Source organism: Elephas maximus, chromosome 21 (assembly GCF_024166365.1).
Source record: "Elephas maximus indicus isolate mEleMax1 chromosome 21, mEleMax1 primary haplotype, whole genome shotgun sequence".
Classification (NCBI taxonomy): domain Eukaryota; kingdom Metazoa; phylum Chordata; class Mammalia; order Proboscidea; family Elephantidae; genus Elephas; species Elephas maximus.
Window position 1 is genome coordinate 16,697,393 of NC_064839.1, and position 23,188 is coordinate 16,720,580.

Consider the following 23,188-nt stretch of genomic DNA (forward strand, 5'->3'; position numbering starts at 1 on the left):
TTTAGTGGAATATACTATAGATACACATGTTTAGAAAGTTTGATGAAACAAGTGCTCGATTTTTAATGTTTTCATTTATTTTCCTCTTTGATTGGCATTGCCTTCTGTGTTAAAGAAATGCAGACTCCTGTGAGGGGCTGGAGGTTGAAGTCATCCTGAAAGCTTTCCCATGTTATCTAGTTACTGCTTCAGAGGCACTACGTAATTTATCAGAAAAAGAGATTTCATACAAACGATTTATGAGATCTCGATAGTTCCTGAAGTCCTGTAACTAGGCACCAGTTACGAATATCATGAATGAATTGCATGCCTGGAAGCTTTTTGAAGTTAACAATTTCTTTAAAGGTGTCAGTTGTTTGCCTTGAAATTTTTATAAACTGCATTTTTACGCAACCTGCCCCCAGTGCTTACCACTGGCTTTATCATTCATGACTTGCTTTTCAGGGCAGGCTTTGTGCTTTCGTTTATCTTCAAAACCCCAGTATGAGCCTTCCTGCAAGACTTGAATGGCTAGTTCCTTTTTTTTTTTTTTTAAATTTATCCTCCAATTCTAAAGACAGCTCTGGTTAGACCAGTGGGAGATTTTCTTGAGCATAGCCAACATTTCTGTGAACTGGGTCCCCCCCCCACCCCGGTTTTCATGCCAGCATGCTTTAGCATAGTGGTTTTCTCTTACTTGGGTCCTAGCCAGTGATATTGGTTTGCCTCCTCACAGCCATTCCAAGACTCATGGAAACCGACTCCTTAGAATTTGGTTATTTGCAAATGCTGGCCCAGTTGTATCCTTCACTTTAACGTGAGGGGCTCTACTCACTGCACTAAGAAGTTGAAATACTTGACCACAGGTGAGGTGGACTGACAGGTTACGCAAACCATTACAATAGAATAATGAAAGTTTGCTTCTGCAAAGAAGAGGGAAGCAGGATTAATAAGCAAAGGATGTTTTCACAACTCTGCTCCCTCCTCTGGGTGCATTGGGGCTGCCTGCGTGGACCTGAGTGGTGGACAGGAGAACGCCGCCTAGTTTGCATCTATATAATCACTGGATTTAGGGTGAAGAGTTGCTCAGCCGCGCAGACAACTGGCTAGTATAACCAGACTGCCCGCTCCAGCCTGATTTCTTTCTGAAACGTGTATTGGAAGTACAATCCTTTTAAATGGCACCCCCGAAGTTTCTCAAATGGTGAATCAGAGAATCAGCTGAGTATACAGAACAACTTTGTCCATCTACCCAGTGAATTTACTTAATTTCACAATAGACAGGTATGTTTACTGGGAGGAAATGTCAATGTAAAGTATCTAAAAGGATACCGTAGCCCTTCATACCTAATCCCACTGAGCTCCCAGAGCTACAAAGTACCCTTCTACGTTTCATTCTATGCATTTACATACATAAGTATACACACATAGGTAGTTTCAGGGGTCTTTTGCCCTTTAATATAAATGGGATCAGGCTGCAGTATTCTGCAACTCACCCACCACAGAGATCTTCCCATATCCCTACACAGAGGTCTCCTGTATTTCATTCCTTTTTATTATGCTGAGTTTTGCTTGCAAATTGCTGATAGTAAATTAACATGTCAGGTACTCCAAGGCCCTTCTAAACTAATACAAACCAAAAACAACCCAAACCGTCGCATTAATTCTGACTCATAGCAATTCTACAGGACAGAGTAGAACTGCCCCATAGGGTTTCCAAGAAGCAGCTGGTGGATTCAAACTGCTGACCTTTTGATTAGCAGCCAAGCTCTTAACCACTGCGCCACCAGGGCTCCATAAACTAACAAGCTCTTAGAAAATGCGGAGTATTTTTCCGTTTACTTTGAGCAGGGGTTCTGTGAAGTATTGCTATTTGATTGCACTTTTCTCCTGAACTGAGTTTAGTGGGAAAGTTTCCCCTAGTTTTGTACTCTTTCAGGTGGATTTTCATGAGTTGCTTTGATACATGTTTCATCTTTTGCTATTTTTGCTAGCTTACTTTAAATGTTATATTTAACAACATGGTCCTCTGAAAATTAGCGCCCCACTACTTTTCCTATATTTTACTTCCACTTATAACATGTTTTTGCCCTTAGCAAAACTGATGGAAAAAAAATCAGTTATATTGATCATTCACCACCTGCCCCCACAGCTCAGTCTTTTTAAGGCCCTTCAGTGACCACAGCGTCAGCAAGTAAAACTCCCTCTAGAAAGAAGCTGTCTTAGAGTGGAGTGAGTCATGTGGTGGGCAAAGGGTGGGTACTCTGCTGAGAAAATCCAATTATTTGGGGCAGAGAAGGCAGAGTTGCCTCAGATTTTGTTGGGGCGGGGGGGGGGAACAGAGAATGAAAGGTAGCTAGGGAGATTCCAGGTGGTGGTCCCCCTTATTCTAGGAGCCTAGCGATGTTTTTTAGGTGATATTTTCCTTGAAATATCTTAAGCTTTCTTAGGCTCTCGTTACGTGATGGTAGAATTTCTGCTGTAATTTCTAATCACTGGTGTTCAGAAAAGTCTGTTATGAGATGCCCTGTATTTACCAGTTTAGCTCAAAAATGCACCTTCTTTGATTTTTAGCTTGGGAATATTTCCACCTTCTATTATAGGAATTGTCTCGACGGCACTGGGTATGCTGCGTATTATACTTCTTACTGGTCTAAAAAAACACCATTAAATGACCCAAAGGAAGTAATACTCTGAAATAATCCATTTGGGAAATAGCATAAGAGCTTGTGTCTGAGTGTGTGTTTTAAAGCAAGTCACTAAATCTTTTTTAAGAACATGGGATTAAAATTTTTCTGTTATTATTAAAGAGGAACCTATCCAAAGCACAGATGAGAATAGATATAAAAATATGGTCAGGCTGACATTAAAAGGAAAAGTCAAAGAGAGGGTTATTAAAAGTATCAAATGGCCTGTTTAAATGGTGTATCAATTCTTAATTTCATTTGCAAACCACTTTTGTACTTAAATCATGCCAGCAGGTTACTTCAGAAATGTAGCTTTGCACGAGCAATCCTTAAAATAGTTGTAGGGTGGATGATACCATGCATCTTGGCTTTTTAAAATCCAATCAAGGTTCCACGTGTCAGGCGTGGTAAGTACTCAAGACATCTCTAACGGGGACAGAAGGTAAGCTACAAAAACAGCAGAGGAAAAGCCTGTCTGGAGAGAGGGGTGTGAGTCAGCCGGGCAGGATAGGCAGGACACAGCGGAGGCTGGAGGCAGGACACAGGGGAGGCTGGAGGGGTGCTGGAAGCGGTCCGCCAAGAAAGTGAGAAGCAGGTGGGCGGGGCAGGGCATGAGTTCTGTTATAAATTAAAGCCAAAGAGTTGTAAAAGCTTGTCCACCACCCCCTTTCTCCACGTTCCCCCTCTCCCGAGGTAGCCACTTTTGGTGGGGAGTGTTTACCTCTATGTCTCTAAATAATATGCTTCTGTTGCCACCTCTTGATTTTCAATTCTTGAAATTATCTGTTGACTTCCCACCACTCCTGAAGAATCCCTTCTCTGCCCCAGCCTCCAAACAGTTATACTGAATTCTGTTTAGCTCCAAGTCAGTGTTTATGTTGAATGAGTGTGTCCATAGTACTGTCAGGGGTGGGTAATAAAATGGTTCTTTTTCTTTTTCTGCACTTTTTGTTTTTCCTGGAGTTTTTTTGTTGGCTTGTTTTTTGTTCTTCAAATTGTCCATGTACTTCACGAATTCACTTGAAATTCTGCCAATTTTCTGAGCCTCTGCCAATGCTCAGGTGCATCAGATAGCTTCTCAGCAGCGAGTTCTGCAGTTATGACTGGCTGTGTCTGATGCACGGATGACCTCTTGGTCTCTCCCTCACCTCCACCCCACCTATGCTGCAGCTCCTGTTCTCTGTAGTGCATGTTGCCTTTTCTCTTGATAAACTCCCTCTTTTCATTGGTGCACTTCCCCTGGTAGCTTCCTGAAAGAGTGCACAGGCAGTAAATACCTAAAAATGCCTTTTCTCTTTGTGCTTAATTGACAGTTTGGCTGGATATAGAATTCTAGGCTAGAAAACATTTTTCCTTCGGAATTTGAAAGTATTGCTTCCAATGTTATAAGAAGTCTGCAGACACCGTGACTTTTTTTTTTTTTCTTTTTGAAAGTTACTTAGGATCTTCTCTTTGTTCCCAGTGTTTTTGAAATGTCACCATTTTATAGGAAATAGGTGGGTCTGTTTTTATCCATTGTACTGGGCACTTGATGGGATGGGCTCTTTCCATCTGGCACTGCCCATCCTTACAGGACTGGAAAATCTTGAATTCTTATTTTTATTTTCCTTCCTTCTGTTTTCTCTGGAACTCCACAGTTGCTCAGATATCCTGATCTTCTAATTTTCTTATCTTTTCTTCCCTATTTCCCATCTCTGGCTTTTTTGTTCAACTGTATCCTCCAGCCCTTCTGCTGATTTTTCATATCCGCTGTCATGTTTTTCATTTCTAAAGTCTTCTTTTGTCCTCAGAAGTTCCTATTTTTAAATAGTATCCTATTTTGTTTCATGGTTGCAGTATAGTTTTTTGGAATCTAAGAATATTAATAACAGTTAATTTTGTCTCTGTACTGTCTCTTAACTCTGTGTGTGGCTTTTTTTGTTTGTTTGTTTGGAGTTTTTTTTGGGGTTAGATGCTCTCTTCAGGCTTCTGGTTGCCTGCACATGTTTAAAAACCTGGTGGCAAGTGCTGTGTCAATCAGTGTGGTTTGTCAGCTCTGTGCTGCCCTGGGTGAGCAGGCTTGGTCAGGGGTGAGGAGAGGATCTTTAGGACCTGGCTGGTGGGGTTTCCCAGAGAGTTCCTCCATCTCTAGCCTGGGGGTAGGGCCTGGCTTCCTTTGTCCTGGGAGCTGAGTGGGAGAGAGGACTGGCAGGAAGGGGTGTGTGTGTTTGGTGTTCCTCAGTCTGGAGACTCTTACTTTTTTCAGAGAAAAAAACTCCAGGATCCTGTTGGTCTGGGGAGGAGTAGTTACTTGCCTGGATGGTAGTCGTGGTGGTTGGGATGGGGGAGATTGGTACTCTTTTTTTGTTTTTTGGTTTTAACAAACAGAGATTTATTTTCTCACGGTTTAGGATATAAGCACCTACTCTAGTCTGCAGAATAAGAAAGGCCCTGTCCTTAAAAAAAAAATGTATATCTATATGTATTTCTTATATCTGTTGAGCACCTATTATATTTCAGATAGTAGCACCAATTACATATCACATAGATGTACATATACAAAGTCAAATAAAGACGTTGTTGTTGTTGTTGTTAGCTGCCATCTAGTCAGCCCCTGAATCCTGGTGACCCCATGCACAAGGGATTAGACCATTGTGACCCATACAGTTTTCAATATGAGTCAAAACTGACTCCAAAGCTACGGGTTTGGTTTTTTGGTTTTAATTTTTCAGAAGTAGATCACTGGGCCTTTCTTCCTAGGCTGCCTTAGTCTGGAAGCTCTACTGAAACCTGTTCAACATCATAGCAACATGCAACCCTCCAGTGACAGACAACCAGTGGCTGCACTTGAGGTACATTGGCCAGAAATTAAAGCCAGGTCTCCCACATGGAAGGTGAGAATTCTACCACTGGACCACCACTGCCGCCAAATAAAGACATAGAATTACATTAATATGTACAGTGCAATGTCAAGGGTCCGCACAAGAGCATTTCATAAGAACTAGAAGTCAGAGAAGACTTCCTGGAAAGCACTTTAGCCACAGTTTGAAGGATGAGTAAGAATTACCAAAGAAAGGGTACATTCCAGTCAAAGGGAAGATCATATGCAAAGCTCCGAGGAGGACATATCATAACACATGTGGAGAACTGCTGCAGAGAGTTCACTATGGTAAAGCAGAGAGCTTCTGTAGAGGAAGGGATGATTTTTTTTTTTTTTTAATTAACTTTTATGGAGCTTCAAGTGAACGTTTACAAATCAAGTCAGACTGTCACATATAAATTTATATACACCTTACTCTGTACTCCCACTTGCTCTCCCCCTAATGAGTCAGCCCTTCCAGTCTCTCCTTTCGTGACAATTTTGCCAGCTTCCACCTCTCTCTATCCTCCCATCCCCCCTCCAGACAGGAGATGCTAACACAGTCTCAAGTGTCCACCTGATATAATTAGCTCACTCTTCATCAGCATCTCTCTCCTACCCACTGTCCAGGCCCTTTCATGTCTGATGAGTTGTCTTCGGGAATGGTTCCTGTCCTGTGCCAACAGGAGGTTTGGGGACCATAACCGCCGGGCTTCCTCTAGTCACAGTCAGACCATTAAGTATGGTCTTTTTGTGAGAATTTGGGGTCTGCATCCCACTGATCTCCTGCTCCCTCAGGGGTTCTCTGTTGTGCTCCCTGTCAGGGCAGTCATCGATTGTGGCCGCGCACCAACCAGTTCTTCTGATCTCAGGATGATGTAGGTCTCTGGTTCATGTGGCCCTTTCTGTCTCTTGGGCTCTTAGTTATCGTGTGACCTTGGTGTTCTTCATTCTCCTTTGATCCAGGTGGGTTGAGACCAATTGACGCATCTTAGATGGCCGCTTGTTAGCATTTAAGACCCCAGACGCCACATTTCAAAGTGGGATGCAGACTGTTTTCATAATAGAATTATTTTGCCAATTGACTTAGAAGTCCCCTTAAACCATGGTCCCCAAACCCCCGCCCTTGCTCCACTGACCTTTGAAGCATTCAGTTTATCCCGGAAACTTCTTTGCTTTTGGTCCAGTCCAGTTGAGCTGACCTTCCATGTATTGAGTATTATCCTTCCCTTCACCTAAAGCAGTTCTTATCTACTAGTTAATCAGTAAAAAACCCTCTCCCACCCTCCTTCCCTCCCCCCTCGTAACCATAAAAGTATGTGTTCTTCTCAGTTTATACTATTTCTCAAGATCTTATAATAGTGATCTTATACAATATTTGTCCTTTTGCCTCTGACTAATTTCGCTCAGCATAATGCCTTCCAGGTTCCTCCATGTTATGAAATGTTTCACAGATTCGTCACTGTTCTTTATCGATGCGTAGTATTCCATTGTGTGAATATACCACAATTTATTTACCCATTCATCCGTTGATGGACACCTTGGTTGCTTCTAGCTTTTTGCTATTGTAAACAGAGCTGCAATAAACATGGGTGTGCATATATCTGTTTGTGTGAAGGCTCTTATTTCTCTAGGGTATATTCCGAGGAGTGGGATTTCTGGGTTGTATTTTTTATGGTAGTTCTATCTCTAACTGTTCAAGATAATGCCAGATAGATTTCCAAAGTGGTTGTACCATTTTACATTCCCACCAGCAGTGTATAAGAGTTGAGACTGGTACTCTTAACTGCTTCTTAGATTTTCAACTTACCTTCTTTACTGTATTGGAGCCTTGGTGGTATAGTGGTTAAGAGCTCAGCTGCTAACCAAAAAGTCAGCAGTTCAAATCTACCAGCTGCTCCTTGGGAACCCTAGGGGGCAGTTCTACTCTGTCCTATAGGGTCACTATGAGTCAGGATCGACTCGACAGCAACAGGTTTGGTGTCTGGTTTTCTTTATTGTAGTGCCACCCTACCCCCACTTCCTGAGGCACCTGTTACTTAAAAACCTGTTGCCCGACAAATCAATACTGACTCACAGCGACCCTACAGACAGAGTAGAACTGCCTCATAGGGTTTCCAAGATGTGGCTGGTGGATTCAAACTGCCTCTTAACCACTGTGCCACCAGGGCCCCTGGCACTTCCAACTTCTGTGTTTCTGGAGCTTACCCAGAATAATTGGGATTGATTCTAGTTTTCCCAGCTGCCAGTTCAGGATTCTCTTTCTTGTGTCTGCTTTTCACTTTCCAGTATTACTCTTCTCTCATTTTCTCCATTCTCGTGGGCCTTAAATTCCTTCACTGCCCTTTTATGTGGGATTCAGAAGGCAGTAAGTGTAGATCATGAGTTTAGCTCACCATCTTTTCTGATCAGTTTTCTCCTGTAAAATCAGATTGCCAGAGAAGAAGGGTGTAAAAAGAATACACCCCAAGTTTAGACTCAGTCACCTCAGTGAGTGGCATGAAGGAGAAGGTAGGACAGTTCTAATTCTCTTCATCTTTGGGTTGTTTCATTTTCCACTGAGAGTACATATCCCTTTCTGATTAAAACTCATAAAAGCTGTACTGCCCGTCTATGGTAGTCTCTGAGCTGCTGTCCTGTGCCAGGCAGTACTGGAGGAAGTGAGGGACTGGAGGAAGTGAGGGATAGAAGGAAGCTCCTGAGGAAGGGGGGATAGCAAAGACCATCTGGTTGGACTAGCACTGCCCCACATAGTGACGAGTGAAGAAGCTGTACCAGGACTAATGACAAGTACCAAGCTCGGGACACTTGCGTGGTGCTCCGCTTGGCTATAGTTCCTGTAGCTGGTAAAGAGAAGGGCCGAGTATGTTCAAATAAGTGCGTCTTAGCTTCTCTTGTCCCTGGGTGGTGCTAACGTTTTGCACTCGACTACTACTAATCTAAAGGTTGGTGGTTCAAGCCCACCCAGCAGTACTGAGGAAGAAAGGCCTGGCAATCTGCTTCTGTAAAGATTACACCCAAGAAAGTCCTATGGAACAGCTCTACTCTGCAACACACGGGGTCACTCTGAGTCGGACTTCATGGCCATGGGCTTATTTATTATTTTTTGGCTTAGCTTCTGTTGTAGTCAGAATGGTAACTTTTATGTTATATATATATTTACCACATGCACATGGAAGATTCTCAGTACCCACCCCAGACCTGCTGAACCAGAAACTCAGAGTGGGACCCAGTATCTGGGTTTCGACCAGGCCTCTAGGTGATTCTCATGCTGACTGACGTTTGAGGACCGCTGATCTGAGGACTGAGTTGGCAATGAGGCTGAAATGCCCACAGCAGAGATAGCGATGAGGGGAGCCCTGATGGTGGTCATGAATGCTGAGCGCTGATGCAGGCATCATGTTTCACTTTCTCCATCTCTGTCAAGAGTGCTGGTCACAGGCTTATGTAAGGATGACACCCAACGACAAGGTGGGAAGCTATAGCATTGCCCCCCACCCCCACACACTGTAAAGGGCTGAGGGCTTCTAACACTCAGCTTTGACAGGCCAGAGCACTGAGGACAAGCACCAGCAGGGCCACCCCATGCCTTTAGCTCCACTCTATTCTGGCCAGGGCTGACCTTGGTGGGGAGGACACCCACCTCACGGCTGAGGCACCCGATGATCTACAGGCCTTGGGGCACGCAGGTGGGTTCCCTCACTGCCTGGGTTCTGTTGAGGGGGTAGGGCTTCAGGAGTGGGCGTGGCATGGTTCAGAAGTTGGGGTTGGATGAGGATCAAGTGTGCCCACCGGTGTGCCCACAGTTTCACTCGCTGCCGTGGTTCCTGTTTCCCCGGGCAGGGAAGTCCCTGAGGCTCAGATCTTCCCTGTGAGCCTACGGATGCAGACTGACCACACCTGGCCCTGAGCCTTGAAGGGAGGGCCAGATGTAGTGGTGGAGCAGCTCCAGCCCAGAGGGTCAAGGCCATCATGCGGGGAGCTGAGAGGCTGCGGGATTCCAGAGGAAGGCTTGCTGAGGAAAAGGATGTAGGTCTCAGCTGGGAGCGTCCCACCTGGAAAGGAAATCGGATTTTCACCAACTGAGTTCCCAACAGGTGGTCTCTGGGCCGGGGTTCCAGGCCCGCACATGAGGGCAAGGTCAGGATACCCCTAAGGTCTCTTCCCTCTAGGGTCTCTTCCCTGCAGGGTAAGCTGGGGGTGCCTGGCTCCAGGATCCCTACCATAGTGTTCCAAGTAACCAGGTGTTCCCATCCTATCTGTCATACGGATTACCTGGGTGATGGTTAAACTAAACTCCCAGGTAATGGGGGAGCCCCTGGATTCCACTACAGAAATGAGGGAGCTGTGGAGACAGGAACAGAGTCGTGAGTCGGAAGCAGAGGGTTAAAGGCGCACTGGCACTTGAGTACCTTCTCTCCAGGCGGTGACTCAGAGCAGCGCGTTCTAGCTCACCCAGCCAGGGTGCCTCGGAAACAGGACAGCTTTACTGCCGGCTCTGGGGCCCCACCCTGGGTTGCAGGCGGAGTGGGGTCACGACGAGGTTGCGACACCTACTCTATGAGGCGGGCTTTGTCTTCTGGCGCCAGCAAACCACAACGGGCAACGAAGCCCCCACGCGCAGAGTGCACGGCGCGGCTCCCACCTCTGCACCCTCCCCGGAGCTCTTGGCCTGAGTGAGAGCAGGGCGGCCGACTGAAGCTTCCCGCGTCCCGCAGCAGGGCACTAGCCGGTAGTCTGTGGATCCTTCCAGAAACGGGGCTTCAGGGGGGAGGAAGACCTGGAGCTGAAACGGCTGAGAGAGTTTGCTGGAAAGTATTTCCTTCTGGGGGTGGGGCCGGGCCTGGCGCTTCCAAACACGTGCGTGAGTTACTCGGATAAAAACTGTTTTTGAAAGGCTTTGTTTCCGGCTGGCGTTGGAAGCTGCCCGGCCCTCCCTCCCACACCGACCTGGGACGGCGGCGGCTCGGGCAGTGTGCGCTTTTCCGCAGCTCCGGCCGAGCGCCGCGCGGGGATGGGGCCGGGCGTCGGGCCCCCGCGCCCAGCTCGCCGCGCCGGGCCCGGGTCTCCCGGGCGGCCAGCGGGGGGCGCTGCGGCCGCCCCGCCACCCCCGCCCGCCGTGCCGGGCCCGCCTGCGGCCAGTCGGGCGGCGGCGGCCGGAGCGGGAGCCAGCGGCAGGTGAGCGCGGCGGCGGCGGGGCCCCGCGGGGAGCGCGCCCAGGCCGAGGCGCGGCCGCCCGGGGCCGGAGCCGGCGGTCAGGGTGTCAGCGCGCGGCGCTGCGGGCCGCGCGAGGCTCCCGCCGGCCGGGCCCTGGGCCTCCGCGTTTAGGGGCGTCCGAGCGGGGGTGTCTGTGGGGTCCTCGCCTCGCGCCCGCCCGGCCCTACCCAGACGGCGGTGTGGGTGCGGGGCCGGGCGGCTTCAGCCGCGGCCCCTCTCGGCCTGCGCTTCCCCGGCCTCAGGGTGCAGGCTCGGCCCTCACAGGGGCGGTGTTTGAGGGCGATGGCGTGCCCAGTGGTCCCCCAGACCCGCGGGATCGCGGGTGCGCCCGCCCGGCGCCGCACCCACCCCAGCCCCGGGGGCGTTCGTCCCCTTACATCTTTGCTTTTTCTCCCCGCGGAGGTTTGGGTCTGGTCTTCTCAGATGCCCCCTCCCTCGCCCTCTGCCATCCCTACCCACCCCGGTAGACACTGCGGGTACAGGCTTCCCAGACAGTTCCCAGCTGCCAGGAACTCATGACCAACCTCACTTTCCGGATGACAAGACTGAGACCTGAGAGAGGGACCCGGCTCTGCTTCCCTCCCTTGGACCCCTCCCTTGGGAAAGCCCGTTCGATGGCAGAGGCGGCTGGTTTGTCAGGTTTCCCAGTCTTGGACAAGGCAGGGCCTAGCATGAGCCCCTGGGGCCGACACAGTCTCCTGCTTAAAGTAAAAATAGCATAAGGGGAGAGGGGGCTGCGGGGCTGGGGGCTTGGGTTGAAAGCAAACACAAGAGCCAACAGTGCGTGGACCCCTCTCCAGTTAAGGGAGGAGCTAGGTGGAGGGTGAGCAAGGTGCGGGCCCCTGCCTTGGGTCCTCACTGGGGAAGACCAGAAGCCTTCGGTGGACAAAGGTGGTAAGGGACCAGATGCTGGCTGGGGGAGAGATGCTGGAGCCCTTCTCACTGTGGCTCCCGTGAAAGGCCAAGCACTCATGCTGAGTCCCACGCCCGGCTGGAGACCAGAGCTTGGGCCCCATTTATGGAAGCAGAACCTTCAGAATAAGGAAGCCTGGGCCCGGAGGGGTTAAACTGTACCTAGACCGGCCAGATTTGGGGCCTGAGTACTGCTTGCCCCTCCGCACTCCACAGTGATGCTCAACAGAGGAATGAATGAATGGATAACAGGACTGCAGTGGGCTGGTGGTTGGCTGAAGAGACTTGGTGGGTAGGGGCTTTGGGCCCTGAGACAAGGAGGCCCTGGGAATTGAGCTTGTCTGCTATGGGCCTGGTGGTGGTGGTGTGGGGAAAGGAGGGGACAGACCCCAGGTCCAGTGAAGAGGCCTCACAGGAGTGGCTCACTCAGCCTGGGGAGACCAGGTGGGCAACCCCCAAGCATGGCAGAATGTCTATTTAGATAGGGTGTCCTTCAGAGCACCCTCCTTCAGCACTGAGGGTTTGGGATCCTCTTATGAAGGATATTCGTCCCTTGGCAGCTGTCCTCAAGACTCTTGGGATCTGGAGAATGGGTGCGCTTGGCCCTTTTGAGGGAGGATAGTGGGGCAGCCCCTGTTGAGTCCTCCAGTTTCCAAGGCCCTCCACGGTTCACAAAGCTCTGACAGTTGCTTACATGATCTGATCTTTCAATTTAGGCAGGGCTGGATTATCCACCCCACTTACAGATGAGAAAACTGAGGTCATCAAAGCTTTTGTAGCAAGTTAGGCATGGAGTTGGGATTAGGCTCTGGCCACCTGGTCTTCCTACCCTGTTCTGTTGTGGTTCTGGTGGAATGGAGGTTTGAGGAGACATCATGGAGCCTGAGGACCCCCCAGGGGCCAGCATCTTAAGGGGTAAGACACTTCTTACATATGGGAGACACCCCAGAGTTGTTCTCTGGGGTTTTGGTCCCTTTACTCTGTAGCTGGACATAAAGGGGTTGCTGATGGGGGATAGTGGTTTATGAGGACCCCGGCCCCTAAATCCAGCAGGGGAGCCTCCATTGGGCCTGCCTGTGCCTGGGCAGGGGGTAGATAGACAAGGTAGGTGTGGCTCCTGTTCCTGTAAGCCCACTGGCCAAGAGGGGACATAGAGTGGCCCCAACTCAGACCCAAGCACCTCTCCTAGAGGGAGGCAGGTATGGCAGTGTGGGTCAGTCTGTATACTGTCCATTGGAGGAGGACCCCAAGGGGGACTGTCACTGAGGCGTCTTTGGGGGAGCCCGTTGACAGACCATTGTAACCTTTTTTCATACTTTCTGTATTTTCAGTGTTGTCTGCAATGAGGAGGAAAAGTAAAACTTGATTCCTTTTCGTTTTTTTTGGTCCTTTTTCAAGAGCAGATACCCAGTTCTGCTGTATCTGAGATTTGGGATTGGATTTGAGGGTGATGTCTGGAGGCTGGTGTAAGCCCCTGAGTTTAATAGGGTGTCAAACGATGAGGTCCTAGATTTTGAGATATCTAAGTACAAATTAGCTTCATAACCTAACAGAACTGCCTGGCACTCAGGCAGAAGGAGGAATCCTAACTGGTCTGTCCTGAAGTATCTTGGTGGTGGTGTCACTTTTTCCAGTGCGTGTCTGCTTTTATCTGTGGCTCATGACGGTTGGCGAGTATCTGATCATCTGGGGTGGGAGCAGCCCCTCTCGTGAGGAGCGCCAGGCCAGGGGCCATGGTGGCAAGGTGGTCAGCAGACTCCAGAGCTGCCCACTTAGGAGTCAAAGAGAGTGGTTTTCAGGCTGATGCTGACAGGCCTGGATTGGAATTGTGGAGGCTCTGGGTCCAGAAAGGAGTGGCAGCTCCATGTCCCTGTAGGCTGGACTCTGGGCAGTGGCCTTAGGACCCTCACTGAGGAGGGTGAGCTTATGGGGCCAGCCCACAAGCCCCTCCTCGTCGTCCTCCTCCTCCCAGATAATCTGCCCACTCCGCGTGACCCCTTGAGTCCTTGTTGCTCTCTGCAGTGAAAACTTGCATTGTTCCGACTTCCCAGCCTTAGGTCTTGCTTTTCTCCTGTAAGCCCTTCCCTCCTCTGTATCCATATTGTGCCCCTCTTGGACAGCTGATTGCAGGGCTGCTTTCAGCTCTGGTGGTCTGGGGGCCAGTACTGTGACCTGGGGGCTCTTATGACTTCAGGCTCTAGGACAATTACCTTCCTTACCTTTTGGACACCTGGGCATTTGGACCTGGACTGTCACTTTAAGAGGAAGAAAGGAAAGGCAGAGTTGCTGGCCCCTAGCCCTCCACAGCTTTCTGTCCCCTTGTGGAGGGGGAGACTCCTCCATACCAGAGCACATTCTTCATCTGAAACTGGCTAAATGTGGGGCCTCCGAGGGTGGGGTGGTGAGCCTCAGGCTGGGCCAATGCCAGGTGTGGTGAGCTGGCAGGAGGAGGGTCCACAGGTGTGTGCACAGGAGGCTCCCTCTTCAGCTGACGACCACCTGGCGAGTGAGCAGCTTTGTGCAGAGGGAGCCCCTGTTTTCAGTTAACAAGGTCCATTATTTGCAAGCTCATAGGCCTGAAGGACAAGAGCACTGACTCTAGAGGGAATTGCTGGGCTAGAGTCCCAGCTTCAACATGTCCTAGCTGTGTGACTTTAGGCAAGTGCTTCAACCCTCTGATCCTCAGTTTTCTTATCCATAAAATGGGGGCAATAAGAATGCTTATCTTAAAGACAAAGCAAGGCCAAGGTTCCAGATTAAAGGAGCCAGAGAGACATATCTAAATGCCATGTGTGAGCCTAGATTGAAAAAAATTTTATGAAGGACATTATTGGGACAATTGAGGAAATTGCAATATGGGCTGTAGCTTAAGTACTATATCAATATTAAATGTCCTGATAACTGTTTTTCTACACACTATTAAGGGATAAAAGGACACAGTAAGCAACCAACTCTCAAATATTATGGATAAAAACACGTAAAAGGAGAATGATAAAGAAAACTTAGCAAAATGTTAAAAATTGGCAAATCTGGATAAAGGATATCTGAGAGTTCTTTGTACTTGTCTCGCAACTTTACTGATATGAATGAAGTGACATTAATTTGCATAAAACACTTAGAACAGTGCCTGGCCCTCAGGGAACACTAGCTGTTATTGTTACTGGTGCTTTTTATTATTGTTCTATGAGCAAGGTGTTTCTTCTCATTGTCATGGTAACCCTGAGAGGCAGGTCCTGCATCTCTACTGTTCAGATGACAGAATTGAAGCCTAAAGAGAATGAATGGTTTGCCTAGGGCCACACACAGCCTGGCAGGTCGCTGATAGGGGGACTGTAGGGGTGCTTAACATCTATTTGGGATTAATCATCAACATTTGAAAACTGTGAGATTTTACAGAAAAACTCAGAAGGCAGTGTCTCGCACACAGGGCTCGGGCTTCCAGTGTGCCCTACTCCCCACCCGGCCAGGCAGCCTCACTTACTGATGTCCCCGCCCGGCCTCTGGGGAAGTGGCATTGCACATCTGATCCCAGGGTGCCAGGTCCCCAGGCTCGGGTTCCTCCCCGCCCTCACAATGCCCCCTTGTGTTTCTCCTCTCCCCCCACCAGCTCCTCCATCTAGAGGGTGCTGCTTTGCCCTTAACCTCTACTTGGAACATCTACCCTGGGTGTGGGGAGGGACCTGGGGGCTGCAGTGGAGGAGGAGACTTTGAGGCTCCCATCTGCTGTGTCCCCCAATTCCCACTCTTCCTCTATCCCTGCCTGCAGTCATGAGCAGTGCACCTGGCTCCACAGAAGGGTGCAAGGTGGTTTGCTGACCACCCCATGAGGAGAGTGCCAGAGGAACCCCAACTAGTCTTCACCTTGGCCTGGTGTGTATAGGCAGGCAGTCATTTCTCCTCTTGGGGTCTCTGACTCTCCTTCTTTAAAATGGTGATCTCTTGCCTTCCTCAGAGGCTGCTTGGAAGAATTGAAGGAGCTGAGGCAGGTCAGCCTCCAGCAGGGTCTGTGTGGCCATGGTGGTTGTTTCGTCACTGCTTGGCCTCTGATGCCCCTGGTTCCCACCAGCCAGGTGCAGGGCCCCTTGCTCAGGAGGCGCCGTGAGCCAGAGGAACAGCTGAGCAAAAGCTGGAATGGGGACGGGGGGTGGGCAGTGGCTGGGCTGGGCAGGTGTTGCTTACGTGACCCTGTAGATGTGCCTTATGGTCTCCATCTCTCTGCCTTGGTGAGGATGGCAGGAGGACCTCAGCTTGGGGAGTTTGGTGAGTGACAGATGGGGAAACTGAGGCTCAGAGAGGCGATGTGACCCCCAGAGGTCCCACAGTCAGGTAGGTAGTAGCAATGCTGGGACTGGAAGCCAGGCCTTCTGCCGCCTGGGCCAAAGCTCTCTAAGCTACGTTCCCGGGAGGAGGAGAAAGTCAGTCCATTTCGTACTTTTGTTGTTTTTTGCTGCTGCTGAGTCAACTCAGACTCATGGCGACCTTATGGTCCTGTGCCATCCTCGCAGTGATCGGCATGTTCAGGTCTATTTGTGTGGCTCTTGTGCCAGTCCATCTCACAGAGGGTCTCCCATGCCGTCATTGGCCCTCTGCTTCACCAAGCGTGATGCCCTTCTCTAGCGACTGATCCTTCCTGATGACATGTCCACAGTAAGTGAGTCAGACAGTCTTCTGCTGTGATCCATAAGGCTTTCCTTGGCCGATTTTCAGAAATAGATTGCCAGGCCTATCTCCCTAGTCTTGTCTTAGTCTGAAAGCTCTGCTGAAACCTGTCCACCACGAATGGTCCTGCTGACGGTTGAGATACTGATGGCGTAGCTTCCAGCATTGTAGCAACACACAAGCCACCATACAATACGACAGACGAGTGGTGGTGTGTACTTTTAAATGACTTTAATTTTTTGCTAATCACAGAAGTAATTCACGTTTATTATTGAAAAATTAGGAAATGTAAGCAGTAAGGTGGGGGAGAAAACCTAGAATCTGTACTCTTTGGAGTCACCGTTAACATTTTGGTATATGTCCTTGCTAACTTCTTTTAAATACATGACAAGAAAACAAAATCGAGCATTTGCAACTTTCCGTCCTGTCCTTTAAGGAGAGTTCTGTCTGTCCTGCTTGCTGTCAGGCTTCGGGTGTGGAATTGTTGGGGGCGCAACTCAAAGATATTCTCAGACAGGCGTCAGGGCCACCCAGGACTTGACCCAGTAGCGGGCCTGGTTGATTTCTCCATCCCCTATTGCTGGACATGTAGGTTATTTCCAGTAGGTTTGCAGGTAGAGCACCGCAGTAAATGCCCACATGGCTAAGTCTTTGTATCTCTGGGGGATTCCTTCTTTAGGGTCCATTACAATGGGTCCATTTGTCAATTTTGTGGGCACTGTGGATTGTATGCAGGGTTGCAGTAGAGCTGCCTGGGGTGTGGGGGGCCTAGGTGCTGAGAGTTTCTGTCTCTCTGTAAATTCCTTTGTGGTCAGAGGAGGAGACGGGGAGGGGCTCCCAGGAGAGGTGTTAGATGCCAGCACCCAGGCTGGGGCTTGAAGTCTTTAAGCCCCTGTGGGTGAGAGGGCTGATGGGGGAGGCAACTCTTCTTCTCTGTGCTATAGGTCATGGCGGAGACTTGACCCCTGAAGCCCCTGCTCCTCCTCCTGAGGGGTCCTGGAGGGCATGCAGCAAGGCCTGGGGTCCTCTTTGCTCGCTGCCTCGGAACATGCCCTGGGTGATTTGGGAGTGTGGAGTGAGGAGTCCTCTGTCTGGATCCAGAGAATCAGGTTGAGGCTGGGTTTGTGTTACAGTCTCTGAGACCCTGAATGAGTGGCCTCACCCCTCAGGGTCTCATGTTCCTCATCTGTAGGAAGGGGCCAAAGAGACCCCTCACTGTGTGAGACTCCAGTGAAGCAGCAGATGCCAGAGCTCTTAGGGTGATAATGTTTCAGCATGAAAAAATTAAACCTGTACAAGGGAAGACCTAATGACACAGCCACTCCCACCTCCCAGGCCCTCAGCGTAGGCAGTTTTTAATTCTTGGCCAATCTCCAGTCATCTCTACTCCCCCACGCTTCCCCCTCGAGCAGAATATCATTTCAGCAGTAACAACGTTAGTATATATTGCTAAAAGGTAAGGGTGCTTTAAAAAAGTTACCCTACACCTGAGTATTAGCAATAATTCTTTGACATCATTATCCATTCAGTGTTCAAATTTTCAATTGTTTCATAAACGTCAACATATTTTTTTTTTTATTGTTTTGGAAGCATGTACCACATGAGAGTCATGTAACGGGATCTGTTGACATTCATTCCTTCTTTCTCTTTTCTCTCCGTCCTCCTGCCCTTTCCCATTCTTTCTCTATACTCCACTCCTTCCTCTGTCTCTCTCTCCTCCTGCCTCTCTTTTTCTTCTTTTCCCCCCTCTCACGTCCCCCAGCTTCTCCCCCGCCAGGTCCCCACCTTCTCTGTCCCTCCTCTTCCACCTGTCCCCTCTCTCCTCCTCTTCCCCTCTCTCCCTCCCTCCTTGAATCTCCTATAATTGTATTTGTATCTAGAGGCTTGATTAAGGTGTGATTTTTTTTTTTTTTTGAGATGAAAATACTTGGGAGACAGAGGTAGACCCTGACTTAAGGGGGGGGGTTCCATTCGTAAGTTGGTTCTGACATAAGTTGCATACCTTTTTTTTTTAGTTTTCATAATTATTGCCTTTTATTATCAGTATCTTTATAAATCTGATCTTTGAACATCTGCGAGTGACCATCTGAGAATCATACCATCAGCAAATGACGCACTGCGACATTTTATGTAGTATATACTACTAACAATAAGAAGTACACACACACAAAAAAAAGACGGTCATAAGTGTGGTTTGTCCGAATTCAAATATGGCGAATACGCCGTAAGTCGGCGACGACCTGCAGCACTGCACGCTTCTGCCTGGAGGCATGTGTGTCTGGTCAGATCTCTTTTTCCTGCCAGTGTTGGCAGCCACTTGTGCTCAATGGCTTTAAGGCAGTATTTTTTTTATGAATATTTTTATGTTTTTAAATTTTGTTGGTGAGAATATAAACATAGCAGTTCAACGGTTTCTGCACGTACCGTTTAGTGGCATCGATTACATTCTCCGAGTTGTATAACCATTCTTACTGTTCTTTTCTGAGTTGTTTGCTCTCATTAACATAAATTCACTGATCCCTAAGGTTCCTTAAACGTCTGGGAGTGAACATCTGAGAAAGATAACGTCAGTAAATTACACACTGCAACGTTGTATGTGGTAAATATTACTAACAATAAGATATACCAAAAAAAAAAGGGCATAAGGGGGCTTTTTTAGGAGTTACAGTTATCAGTCTGATCCCATATAGGTAGTTCTTAAAAGAGCATAATGCTCAAGGCAGACATCCTTTACTAGTTAAGCTAAACTATTGTTTGTTTTTGGTTTTAGGAAGACTTCAGGGGACATTTTTGGTTTAAGGTTTAAAGATCTCAGGGCAATATTTTCAGGGGTTCATTCATCCAACCTTCATGGCTCCAGGAAGTCTGGAGCCCATGAGATTTTGAAACTCTGTTCTACATGTTTCCCCTTTTGATCAGGATTAATCCTGATCAAAATGTTCAGTAATGGTAGCCAGGCACTATCTGGTTCTCTTGGTCTATGGCAAAGGAGGCAATTGTTCAAGAAGGCAATTAGCCACACGGTCTGTAGCCGCCTCCTATTCCTGACTCTCTTCCTTCCTGTTGTTCCAGGCCATTGTTGTACCTCGAATGGCCACTTGCAAACTTATAAGACCCCAGGCACTACTCATCCAACTAGGAGGTAGAACAGAAGTACTAAACATGTTATTAAGCCAATTAACTGGGGTGTTCCATAAAACCATGACCCTAAACCTCCAGACGAAGAAACCAAATCCCGTAAGGTGTTTGGTTGTACTTAAGCAGCCTCAGCAGCTATTCTTTTTTTTTTTTTAAGTCGATGTAAATATATCTGTCACATAACTTTTGCCAGTTCAGCTTTTTTACAGGTTTACCACTTATTGACAGCAATTATAGTAATCGGCGGTGCGACCCTACCCTTAATCAGCGTGATGTTCCTGTCACCATGAACCTCCTTTTCCCCCTCACTCCCACCCCTGGTAGCCACTGAGCCACTAATAAACTTTGTTTTCTATACATTTGCCTTCTCTTGTCTTTTTGTGTAAGTGAGGTCATACAATATTTATCCTTTGAGATTGATTTATTTTGCTCAGCATAGTGTCTTCCAGCTTTATCCATATTGTAGAGCGTATCCAGACTTCGTTCTGCTTGCCGAGTAGTATTCCATTGTATGTCTGTACCACATTTTGTTTATCCATTCATCTGCTGACGGGCATTTAGATGGTTTCCACCTTTTGGCTGTTGTGAATAGTGTTGCAGTAAAATTGGTGTACAAGTCTCTGACACTCTCCTTTCACTTCTTTTGGGTATATACCTAGGAGTGGAAATGCTGGATCATATGGTAGTTCTATTTTTAGTTTTTTGAGGAAGCGCCATACTGTTTTCTGCAACGGCTGTACCATTTTGCATTTCCACCCGCAATGGTAAAGGTTCCAATTTCCCCACGTCCTCTCCAATACTTATTTTCTGTTTTCTTATCTTAGCCATCCTGCCAAACACCAAACCCGTTGCCATCGAGTTGATTCTGACTCATAGTGACTCTGTAGGACAGAGTAAAACTGCCTCATAGGGTTTCTAAGGAGTGGCTGGTGGATTTGAACTGCCGACCTTTTTGGTTAGCAGCCTGAGCACTTAACCACTATGCCACCAGGGTTCCTAGCCATCCTACTGGGAGTGAAATGATATCTCATTATGGTTTTGATTTACATCTCTCTCATGACTAATGATGCTGAGCACATTTTCATGTGTTTGATGGCCATTTGAATGTCCTCTTTAGTGAAATGTCTGTTCAAGGTCCTTTGCCCATTTTATGATTGGGTTATTTGTCTTTTTGTTGAGCTGTTGCAGTTTTGTATATATTTTGGTTATTAGATTCTTGTTGGATATATGGTTTCCGAAGATACTCTTCCAATCGGTACCTTGTCTTCTCACTTTTTTGGTAAAGTCTTTTAATGAATAAAGGTTTTAATTTTTGTGTGGTTCCATTTATTTATTTTGTCTTTTGCGTTTGTGCTTTTATAGTTATATTAGATAATCCATTGCCAAAAGCTAGGAGGTAGTATTTTTAATGATCATAAAAGCCTCCAATTTTTGCCTGTAACAGGTGGTGCTGAGTTTGGCCTTGAGTGGGAAAGTTCTGCTTTTGGCCTGCTGCTTTTCCTTATTGCTGTCCTCGTAGTAGCTGCTTGTCCTTCCTTTATCTTTTAATTACATGGCTAGTGTATTTTTCTTAAAGAAAATTGGAAAACAGATACACGCCAAGCCGAAAGACAAACATTAAGTTAAAAGTGTGCTAATTCCACCTAGCGATAGCCCCTAAGGTTTACAGTATATTCTTCCAGATGTTCTCCAGTGCAGAAAACCAAAGGCACATCTGCCGTATCGTTGAAGGAAAAAGGGATCACACTGCCCCATGAGCTCTTCCTCTCTGTCAACCTCTGTCCCAGGATGGGGGGTGTGGTCTTCCTCCCTGCCCCTCACGCCTGTGGGGGAAGGAGGGCCACTAGCACAGCCCAGCTGCCAGGTTTTTCAAAGGAAACAAGGACTTTTGGTTGGCAGAGCCGTTGCTTCCACATCTGTTCCTGCAGGATTTGCTGCTGTTGCTCAACACCCGTGACCCTGGCTGCCCTCTTCCCTCTCCAGAACCCTTGTTACATAGGGCTGGGCTGGCAGGGGCTGGGTCCTCGGGGGTCACGGGGCCAGCCCCCTGCCTTCATGCTGGCTTCCCACCCACAGGGTTGTTCATCATCCCTTATTCTGGCTTTATATCTGGGACAGGCAGCAGCTGTTGGGTTTGTACGTAGCAGGGGCAGTGGCTCAGGGAAGCTGTTTGGCGGCAAGGATGCTGTTTACTTAGAACGCGTATTTATTGAGAGTGGCTTTGGGGATCCCTTCAGGGCACCCTTAGGATCACCGCAGATTAGGCATCAGAAGGTCCTAGTTCTGTCTTGTGCCTTGTACCCAGTTGCATGATCCCAGTAAACCCCTTCCCTTCTGGTAACCCCAATTTCCTGCCTGTTGAATGAGGGGGTGAACCGTGGCATCTTCATATGTTCCCAGTCCGGGAAAGGATGGATCGCCAGCACATCAGCTGGGGAAAGATGAAGGCAGACAGCCGGAGGTGAGTCGGTGCATTGGAATGTCCCCTGCCCTCCCCCAGTGTGAAAAATCCATCTGGGAGGAGGATGAGTGACGGGGCCACAAGGCTGTGCCTGCTCAGTGAGGCGCTCTGCACGGGGATCATCCTAGCCCAGAGCAAGAAAGAGCTGAGGGCCTGCTCTGTCCTCCAAGAGGGGTGAGGCCACCCCTGGGGAGCTGAACTGGGAGGGGGGCTCACACTGCTGGCTGTACTGAGTGGGTTCTGTGTTTCTGCTCTGTGTTCTCCTTGGGAGAATTTGAGTTCAGATCAGTTTGGTGAAAATGTCAGGAGAGCTTCTTGAGTGCCTGGTGTCCTTGCCCTCGGTGAGGTGGATCTGATGGAGAAGATGTAAATCCTCAGTCACTCCTGGCAGGCAGGGGTGCTACGGAAGAGTTAGTCCAGACTCTCTCAGCTGTAAGTGCCAGAAACCCTACTCAGACCAAAATGTGAGGAGGGTTTAATGGTTTCTCTAAGTAAAAGTCTGGAGGGCAATTTGGTGTGGATTCAGGCGTGGCTGGATCTAGGGGCTCAGGTAGTATCAGGAAGACTCTGCTCTCTCCCTCTCTGTCTGGGCTTCATTTTCAGGCAGGTTCTCCCATGCAGTGGTTGTGTTAGTTATCTATTGCTGCGTAACAAATTACTCCAAAACTTACTGGTTTAAAACAACAGACAGTATTTCACAGTTTGGAGGCCAGGACTTCAGGAGTGGTTTAGCTGGGTGGGCCTGGCTCAGAGTTTCTCATGAGATTGAAGTCAAGCCGTCAGTCAATGCATAGTCATCTGAAGGCCTGCCTGGGGCCGGAGGATCTGTTCCCAGGATGGCTCCCATACATGGCTTTGGGCAAGAGGCCTCTTCCTCACCACATGGACTTCTCCATAGGGCTGCTTGAGTGTCTTTACAACATGACAGCTGGCTTTGCCCAGAATGAGTGGTCTGACAAAGAGCAAGGCCACAATGTCTTTCTTGGCCTCAGAAGTCATAGTAATTTCTGCCATATTTTGTTGGTCATACTGATCAGCCCTATTAAATGTGGAGGAGACTATACAAGGTGGTGAATACCAGGAGGCAAGACTCATTAGAGGCCATCTTGGAGGCCATCAAAGTGTTCAGTAGTGGTAGCCAGGCTACATCTTGAAGGCTGGCTACCACGGTGGCAAAAGGCCCTAGTGGTTCAGAGCTCCTATCTCTCCAGCCTAGTGAAATGACAACCCCTTTTTTCTATATGGCTTTAACAGAAGTCCCGGAATTGAATCTCATTGGCCCACCTTGAGTCTCAT

At 48.4% G+C, this 23,188-nt stretch overlaps 2 protein-coding genes across 4 annotated transcripts in view; both read left to right on the top strand.

Moving 5' to 3' along the window:
• LOC126065078 (terminal nucleotidyltransferase 4B-like) overlaps positions 1-9,415 on the top strand; it is a 72,551-nt gene extending 63,136 nt beyond the window's left edge. The window contains 2 exon segments of the mRNA XM_049864743.1: positions 9,121-9,194; positions 9,312-9,415. Coding sequence (XP_049720700.1) covers positions 9,121-9,194; positions 9,312-9,415 — 178 coding nt within the window.
• Positions 9,416-10,154: 739 nt separating this feature from the next.
• Positions 10,155-23,188, top strand: part of ADCY7 (adenylate cyclase 7) — a 74,611-nt gene continuing 61,577 nt past the window's right edge. Inside the window, exon 1 of one of the 3 annotated variants that reach the window (XM_049863698.1) lies at positions 10,155-10,237. The gene's annotated coding sequence lies outside the window, so the exon portion shown is untranslated. Of the gene's footprint in view, positions 10,238-10,604; positions 10,684-20,994; positions 21,893-23,188 lie in introns of those variants that run through there. The other 2 variants (XM_049863694.1, XM_049863696.1) reach the window with 2 other exon arrangements.